Source organism: Scylla paramamosain, unplaced genomic scaffold (assembly GCF_035594125.1).
Source record: "Scylla paramamosain isolate STU-SP2022 unplaced genomic scaffold, ASM3559412v1 Contig98, whole genome shotgun sequence".
Taxonomy (NCBI): domain Eukaryota; kingdom Metazoa; phylum Arthropoda; class Malacostraca; order Decapoda; family Portunidae; genus Scylla; species Scylla paramamosain.
Window position 1 is genome coordinate 190,001 of NW_026973763.1, and position 9,158 is coordinate 199,158.

The following is a 9,158-nucleotide window of genomic DNA, read 5'->3' on the forward strand; positions in this document are numbered from 1 at the left end:
CCACCCCAGCCCTCACCAAGCCTCCTTCAGTACCCCTCCACACCACCACCACAACCACCACCACCACCAGCGACGCAACAGCCTCATCTACCTCAGCCGGCCCACCCCCTGGCCCGACCCCCTCCCTGACAGTGGCCCCCCCACGGCAGGCAAGAAGAAGAAGGAGGAGAAAGTATCAATAATCGTACAGATTCGCGACGAGGAATCCAGACTGAAACAGGCGCTGGGTTTAAAGAACATAATTTTCAACCCTTACGGTCCTGGCCTGGCCCCGATTGCCAAGCTGCTGGACACCCCTGAGGAGCTGAAGCGTTTTGAGCCCAAGGGCTGCACCAGGAAGGTCCGGCCGGAGGAGAACGAGGCTCGGCTGAACAGAAACAAAGAACGGCGTAGCAGGGACAGGCCGGAGAGGGTCGACAGAATGGACCGCCCCAGGGCAAAGGAGAGGGACAGACGCACGGACGCACAGGCCACGCAGGTCCGCTCCATCCACCCACCCGTGCACAGAAATGCTGGTATCTCCACGTTGACAACTGGCCAGAGGAAGTAAGGACAGTACCTTGTGTCCCTGCCTCTGCTACCCCACCCCCTGCCCCGCCCCCTGCCCCAGCCCCCCCGCACACAAGTCGGCCAAGTCCAAGTGGGACTCTGACACAGAAGATTAAGTGGACGGACAGAAGTGAGGGGAGAGAGAGAGGAGGAAGAGAAGGAGGAGAGGAAGGAAAATAAAAATATAATCAAGAATTTGGAGGAAGAGGAAGACCAGGAGGTACAGGTGAAGGAAGAGGAGGAAGAGGAATAGACTATCCCAGAGAAGATGAAGGAAGAGGAGGAAGAGGAGGAGGAGGAGGAGGAGGAGGAAGAGAAGGAAGAGTGAGGCAAAGGTCTTCCCCGATTGTTTGACCGAAGAATACGAAGCTTTCCTTATGATGGTGGATGGAGGAGGAGGAGGAGGAGGAGGAGGAGGAGGAGAAGAAAGAGGAGGAAGAGGAAGAGGAGGAGGAGGAAGGAAGATGCAAGAGAGAGGTCACATCACTATATAAAGAAGAGGAGGAAGACTACATGAAAACTGAAGAAGAGGAGGAGGAAAGAAGAAGAAAGAGGATGAGAGAGGAGGAGGAGGAAGAGGAAGAGGAGAAGAAAGAACAGAAGACCCTGGAGAAGATGAAGAAGAAGAGGAAGAAGCAAATGAAGGAGAAGAGGAGGCAGAAGAAACTGGATAAGAAGGCAAAGAAGAAGAGGAAGGAGAAAGAGAGGAAGAGGGTCAAGAGGAGGAGGAAGAGCAGTGATAGTTCAGTACAAATGGAGGAGGAGGAGGAGGAGAGAAGACTTACAAGAGATAAGAGGAAGAGGAAATAAGAATGGACTGCAATAAGTGGCAGAGAGGAGGAGGAGGAGGACGATAAACGCATCACCTCGAGGAAGAAGAAGGAGGAGGAGGAGGAGGAAGAGGAAGAGGAACAAGAAGAGGGTAGAAGATTCAGCAGACACTCGGATAATGGTGAAAGCCCCTCTTATACTCCACCAAGAAGACTGCAAGAACAGGAGAAGGAAGAGGAAGAAGAGGAGGAGGAAGAGGAGCCACTTTCCCCATTGGCTCGGTTGGGGTCGATAGCAAGGAGTCACCAAGGGAGTCATCGCCAAAACGGGGCAGAACCGGGGCATTCCGGGTCACCTCAGGGTCAGAGAGGAGCTACCCGGCCAGCGACACGTCTGGGTACTATGACCTGACCCCGGACTCCTCCAGCGGGGCATCCGGGGCAAAGACATTCAATTTAGAGGATATTCCGTACCCTACCAGAGAGAGTGAGAGGCACAGCCCCTCCAACATGTCCCTCTCCTCCTCCTCCTCCTCTGCCCCACCCACCCCGCCCCGCCCCCCCACCCCAGACACCCTGGATGCCATCCCCATTCCCCCACCCACCCTGGACCTCACCAACATCCCCAAGCCGCCCGTCACCTTCACCATCACCCCGCCATCCCCCATCCCCAGGCCCAAGAAGGACCCCCTGCCAAGACCCAAGCCCCCGGTCCCCCTTCCTCCCATGGCAGCTGCCCCACTGCCCCCCTTATCCGTCCCCTTGCCCTGCCCCACGCCTGCCCACAGGGAGGAGTCCCTACCAGCCTCGCCGCCCCGGGAGGTGCCCCCCATCGGAGGGGCGCCGGTGTCCCCCGGGGGACATGACAGCGACGACGACGACGAGCCCCCCGTCCTGCATCCCCCGGCCCCCGAGCCCCGCCCCACCCACCACCAGCCACACCACCATATAGTGAGTTTTGTTTATGTTAAGAGATAATTTATTGGATTCCAGCCAGTTGACCACATGGATCAATTCAATATTCATTGAATGTTGAATGTAGTTCACTTAGGACCAGATACAAACAATAATATTCTCCAATTCATTTAAGAAATCTTTTAAATTACCACTAGGAGAGAGAGAGAGAGAGAGAGAGAGAGAGAGAGAGAGAGAGAGAGAGAGAGAGAATGTTTTAGATATTATTATTATTATTATTATTATTATTATTATTATTATTATTATTATTATTATTATTACATATTTCTCTCTCTCTCTCTCTCTCTCTCTCTCTCTCTCTCTCTCTCTCTCTCTCTCTCTCTCTCTCTCTCTCTCTCTCTCTCTCTCTCTCTCTCTCTCTCTCTCTCTCTCTCTCTCTCTCTCTCTTCCCCCCGCCGCCGGGAGAGGCACGCCGCCCGCCCGTGAACAGGTGTGGTCACATTATTGTCATCATGATCAGGCCGCCGCGGGCCGTGGTGGCGTGGCGCCGCGGCCTTCACCCTGCTCATGACACACGATTCCGCGCCGCCGGCCAGGGACCTCAGCACCGCCTTGATTCGCGCTAACACTTTCCAGGCCTTGGCTTCCTGCGGCCTTCACCCTGCTCATGACACATGAATCCACGCCGGCCGGGACCTTACGCCTTCGATGTATGTACGTACGTATGGTCAGCCGCCAGGCAGTAGTAGTAGTAGTAGTAGTAGTAGTAATAGTAGTAGTAATAGTAGTATTAGCAATATTAGTAGTAGTAGTATTAGTAGTAGTAGTAGTAGTAGTAGTAGTAGTAGAAGTAGAAGTAGTAGTAGTAGTATTAATATTAATGGAATAAAGGTAATGTGTCAGTGACACTTAAAAAAATATGCATAAATAAAGAAAAAATCTGTAACTTTCTTATTAATTGTGGTAGAATTATAAATGAAGTTTCATTTTAGGTGTACATTTTCCAACATTTCTTATCATGAAATCAGAAATATCCTATATCTGATAAATTTATAGATTGCATCTTCAGTCAGAGACGCTTTCCGGGCAAGAAAGGCATCATGCGACCATTCCCGTGGGAAAAAACCGTTAGCGCTCTCTCTCTCTCTCTCTCTCTCTCTCTCTCTCTCTCTCTCTCTCTCTCTCTCTCTTATTCGTTTTTTTCCAAACTTAATAAAATAACGATAATAATAATAATAGTAGTAGCAGTAGTAGTAGTAGTAATAGTAGTAGTAGCAATATTATTATTATTATTATTATTATTATTATTATTATTATTATTATTATTATTATTATTATTATTATTATTATTATAGTACTCCCGCAGCCCAGCCCGCCCCTACCACCACAGCCCGCACACCCTAGAGCGCCCCCCACATGCTGGCCTCTTCCCTGCTTCACGGCCAGGCCAGATGGCTACTCAGTGCGTGGCGTGGCGGCCTCAGGGCGTGGCAGCCGCCACACCCCCGAGGGCTCCCCGCCCCCAGACCACTGCCACGGCCCACACACCCCAGAGCGCCCTCCACATGCTGGCGGCTTCCCTGCTTCACCGCCAGGCCAGATGGCTACTCAGGGTGTGGCGGCTGCCACACCCCCGAGGGCTCCCCGCCCCCAGACCACTGCCAGTACCACAGCCCCGTGGTGCAGTACCACAGCAGCATCAGTCCTCCCTTCTCCCGCAGCCCCCCGTGGAGCCCCGATGGGGGGCGCCGCGCCAGCCCCACAGGGTGGCGCAGTCCATGCTACCAGCACCACCACCACCACCACTACACTGCCCCACCCCGCGACCGCTGGAGCCCCCAGCGCTCCCCACGCCGTGTTACCGTGTTACCCGCTCTCTGTTACCCTCTCCCCGGGGCGCCGCTCATCACCCCCAGACCGCCGTGCCTCCCCGGAGCGGGGCCGCTCACCACCCAGCCGCTCCCCACGCTACTCCCCGCGCCATTCCCATTCCCGGGGGCTGAGGTCCCCCTGCCGCTCCCCCTCCCCACTGGGTGAGGTGTACCCCTACGAGCGGCGGGGCTGGGGCTGCGCAGCCAGGGAGTGGGAGGCTCTCACCACCACCATCACAGCCCCAAGGCAGAGCAGAGAAATAGGGAGGTTAGTAAGAGGAGATTCTGTTCTTTCCCTCCCCTCTCCCCTCTTCCTTACTTTGCCTCTGCTAATTACATTAACTCAGGTGTACTAATGTCTATTTTCCCCACAGGTGTACAACGCTGTTATTTTAACCTCCCCTCTCCCAAATCTCCCCAAACTAATCTCCCCTTTTTTTTTTTTTTTTTTTTTTTTTTTTTTTTTAATATATATATATTGATGTAATGAATTCCGATATAATCGTCTTAGGTAATCTCCCCAATGACACAAACAAACACTGCCCTTAACAGACTCCCCAAACTAACCTCCCCATCTCCTGCCTGAATTAACCTCCCCCAAAATACAAGACCCATATAATTAACCTTTCCAGTTACACTAAAACCGAACACAATCTTCCCATCTCCCCACCAGTCTGATCTCCCCACCTCCATATTCTGTTAAACAAATTTTCCCATCTCCCCATTCTAATACCACCACTACCCTCCCCCCACCTCCCACAATCTCCCCAAAATGAATCTTCCCATCTCCTCTTACTAATCCCTATTTTTCTCCCTTTCCAAACGTCACTCTCACCTCCCCATTTCCCTCTCTCCCCTAACCTTCCCATTTCCCCATACCCTCAAATTAATCTCCCCATCTCCTCATCTCACACCTTAAACTAAGCACACATTTTCCCTTCAGTTTCCTTCTCCTGACCTCCCCAGACTAATCTCCCCACCTTAACCTCCCCATCTGCTGCCCTGATTCCCCCATTTCCATCATAACCTACCTTCCAGTCTCACTACACCCTTCTTTCCCCCAACCTCCCCATTTCGTCCCCACACTAATCTCCCCATCTCCCCCAGGGCAAGGGCTATGGGTACTCTCCCCCTGCGACAGTATTTGATGACGACCTCCGGATCATGAGCGAGGCAGAGATGTTCTCCATGGGGTTCCACAAGGGGGAGAACAGCGAGTCTCCCCCACCCCCCGCTCCCCCTCCCCCAACACCCTCGATGCCAAGTCTTTGGGTAAGTAAGGCAAGGGGTGATGAGCGAGTGAATGGTGTGTTTTTTGGGGTGTTTGGGGGTGAAGGGGATGGTAAGTTTGTTTATGGGGGTGGGAATGGGGTGGGAGAGGGTGTCACTGGAGCTCTGCATGTGTTAATGGGTGGTAATGGGGGTGTTTTGGCTGTTAATGGGCTGAGAATGGGGAAATTTCAAGAGATGGAAATGGGAGAGTGAAAAGTTTTGGGGAGTTAAAAGGAGGGAGAGAAAAAGACGTGTTTGTTTGTTTGTTTGTTTGAAAGAGAGAGAGAGAGGGGGGAGGAAGAGGAGAAAAGAACAAGAATGAGAATAATGGTAAGATAAAGAGATATTCCACGATAAAGAAGAAAGGAGGAGGAGGAGAAGGAGGAATGGTTTGGAGGTAAAACAATAACTTACCATTATATTACCTCCTAAAACACCCCACCCCCCCTCTCTCTCTCTCTCTCTCTCTCTCTCTCTCTCTCTCTCTCTCTCTCTCTCTCTCTCTCTCTCTCTCTCTCTCTCTCTCTCTCTCTCTCTCTCTCTCTCTCTCTCTCTCTCCAGAATTCCCTGTGTGTGTGTGTGTGTGTGTGTGTGTGTGTGTGTGTGTGTGTGTGTGTGTGTGTGTGTGTGTGTGTGTGAATTAATTAAATGAAGGAAGGAAGGAAGAAAAGATTGAAGAAAGGAAGGAAGATAAGAAACGATAAGGAAGGAAGGAAGGAAGGAAAAGAAGATGAAAGGAAAGAAATAGAAGGAAAGGAAGAAAGATAAAGAAGAAATAAAATTTAGAGAAATACAAGGAAAATGAATGAATGAGAGAGAGAGAGAGAGAGAGAGAGAGAGAGAGAGAGAGAGAGAGAGAGGCTGGCTGGCTGGCGTGACTGACTCCATTCTAAACATTGTAACTCTCTCTCTCTCTCTCTCTCTCTCTCTCTCTCTCTCTCTCTCTCTCTCTCTCTCTCTCTCTCTCTCTCTCTCTCTCTCTCTCTCTCTCTCTTGCAGGTACTCTCCCAGCCGTGTCACAGCTGATGATGATGATGCCACCCCCACCCCCAGCCTGAGCCACCCTCCACCCACCCCAGCCCTCACCAAGCCTCCTCCAGTAACCACCACCACCACCACCACCACCACCAGCGACGTAACACCCCACCCCACCCCTCCCCAGACCACAGGCAAGGTGACAGGCAAGGCATGTGAGGTGCGTCACAGCTTTAGTAACTTATGCAGGCAGTGGTGCAATGCTATGCCCACAACACTCATTCACTTTGCTGTTTATATGTATAAGATGAGTACTGGCTAAGGGTAAGACAAATTCTTGCAGGTGTGTGTGTGTGTGTGTGTGTGTGTGTGTGTGTGTGTGTGTGTGTGTGTGTGTGTGTGTGTGTGTGTGTGTTTAGGAGCCCATTAAATATTGGTTGTTGTTAGAAATGGAAGAGGCTCTGAGGGACTTTGAAAAGGTTGCTTATATCAGTGAAATGAGTAGGTGTGTTCTTGGAGACAGAAGCAGCATGTGGCCTGGCCACATTAACTCAATGACTGAGATAAGGAAGGTTACAGTGATGCGTGTATCTGAAATGTTGGTCTGGTTGGATCATAAGACTCAAAATTCTCAAACGCTTCTGCACTGCACCTCCACTACATTAAAAAAAAGCTCTCTAGTTGATGTTACACAGGTTTCTAAGGGTGTATTTATGGTTCTAGTGGCATATTAACAAGAATTCCACATTAATAACATGATAAACACTCTTGAGAACCCGGCTGATCATCTCTGTGGCCTTGGAAAATAGTCATGGCAAGAGAGCAAGGCGTTTCAGAATAGGGCCCTTGCAACGTCTGGTGGTGAGGCGCTGAGAGCAGTGGAGCTTGAGTGCAGTGGTGATGTACTGATGGGAGGTGCGAGGAGGTGGTCTGGGGGTGTGTATCAATGCAGAGGGGTAACTGAGTGAATGGTAGACACAGAGAGAGAGAGAGAGAGAGAGAGAGAGAGAGAGAGAATATCTAAAGCTGTCATTAATCCCTCTTTATTGCACATATAAAATGTGTTTGTTATTCTTTCATTCTGAAATACTGATCCTCAAAAAAATTAATGCAATTTTTATCTAACCCAAGCAAATTTAATGGCCAGTAATTCACAGTGGTGCCACAATTATTAGGAACTGTAATACTTGAAATCAAATGCAGATGCTTCCATTTCCTCCCCCCCGTGTTTCTCTTTCTCTCTCTTTTAAGCAAGCTCTTTTCTCTAATGCACATCAAGCTTCAAGCAAATACTTCCTACTTCAAGCAAGCCAGACTTAACTTATCAATATTTTCTGTTGTGGCAGAGTGTTTGCCACACACACAGGCCAGTATTCACAAACGGTTTGCTCCCTCACCACAACTTTCTCAAACCTCACATAGATGATGAGCAGGGTTGTCAAGAATGTTTCTCCCATTAATGATGTAGAAATCTTGTTAATCTGTCATCCTATGGCCTCACCATAGGAATTGAATTGGAGGAATTGAGTTTTTGAGGCACTGAACAACATCCATGATGCTTCAGATCCCAGACTGTTGGATGTGACGCCACAAGACACAGGGCTTCGTAACACCAGTGCACGGTGATCAAGACAACACTGGACCAGAAAGACGCAAAGTACAGGGAACAACACAGTGCTTCTTCATTTTAGGTGTGCTAATCCAGACTCTTAGACAGGGCAGCACAAAATATAGATAGTTTTCACAACACTAGTGTACTATGATGATGCAGGAGAGCTAGGAGTGCTAGGATGAGTGTCTGGGGAGAAGCAAAGCCACCAGGAGACCAGAGGCATGGGTCAGCTGGGAGGCACTGAGTATCAATGAGTAAACAACTGATTACAGCTACAGGTGAATTGTAATCTGCAGCCTTGCTATACAAGACTTGACTTTCTACTTTCCCTCACCCCTATTCTCTCTCTCTCCACATTCTGAATACAACAGTCAACCACCATTCTCAATCTTCTATCTCTTTCACTGGTACACTCTGAAACTCTCTTCCTGCTTCTGTATTTTCACCCAAGCTTCCATACTAATTCACTGGCACTTGTCTTCCAGGTGAGCCAGAATGAGCTTGTTAAACTGAGCGGCCTCTTCAAGTACCACTGGAACTGTTCGTCAGAGGAGGAGGAGGAGGTAAGGGAGTGCGCCAAGACCCTTTACAGCGGTGCAATGGAGTGGAGGGAGATGAGGAGAAATTTGAAAGAGAACAGAAGTAGAATGACATCAGATAGCAGGAGTCCTTAGGATTTAGCACAATAAGATCAATAATTCTCTTACATGAGTGACCTAAAGTAAGGCAGTTTAGTCTGGCCTAACTTAACTGACCTACCTATTTCTGTTATGAGCTAAGATAGGCTATGTTAGGTTATATTAAATTATATAATTATTATTATTTTTTCATCATTATTATTAAAGAAGAAATAGAACCGAGAAAATAAAGTTAAAAATTATTGTTATTATTCTTTTTATTACCAAGATGATTGATTGATTGATACATATATTGTTGGACTAAAGCCTGCACAACAAAGAAGGATGATGGAACCTGCCACCCATCCTTTGGACATAAAACAATAGACACAGAGGATAGAAAAATATTGCACATACAAATAATACAAAGGGTTTCCTGAGAATCTGGCCCTTTTATGCAGGAGGGACACATTCCAAGGGCCACTTTGTTTTGTTTTGCTTTGAAATGCAAGGAAAAGAGTCAACAGTGCAAGGAAACAAAGAAAACCAGACTGACTTGTACATTTTTGGGGTAACT

General features: G+C 49.0%; 1 protein-coding gene across 1 annotated transcript in view; it reads left to right on the forward strand.

The window, feature by feature from the left end:
- Positions 1-8,850, forward strand: part of LOC135099012 (uncharacterized) — an 11,476-nt gene extending 2,626 nt beyond the window's left edge. The window contains exons 5-10 of the mRNA XM_064001448.1: positions 2,871-2,944; positions 3,590-4,373; positions 5,213-5,377; positions 6,377-6,546; positions 7,917-8,043; positions 8,450-8,850. Of these exons, the coding sequence (XP_063857518.1) occupies positions 2,871-2,944; positions 3,590-4,373; positions 5,213-5,273 (919 nt within the window). The 3' untranslated portion in view covers positions 5,274-5,377; positions 6,377-6,546; positions 7,917-8,043; positions 8,450-8,850. The remainder of the gene's footprint in view (positions 1-2,870; positions 2,945-3,589; positions 4,374-5,212; positions 5,378-6,376; positions 6,547-7,916; positions 8,044-8,449) is intronic.
- The last annotated feature ends 308 nt before the right edge of the window (positions 8,851-9,158 follow it).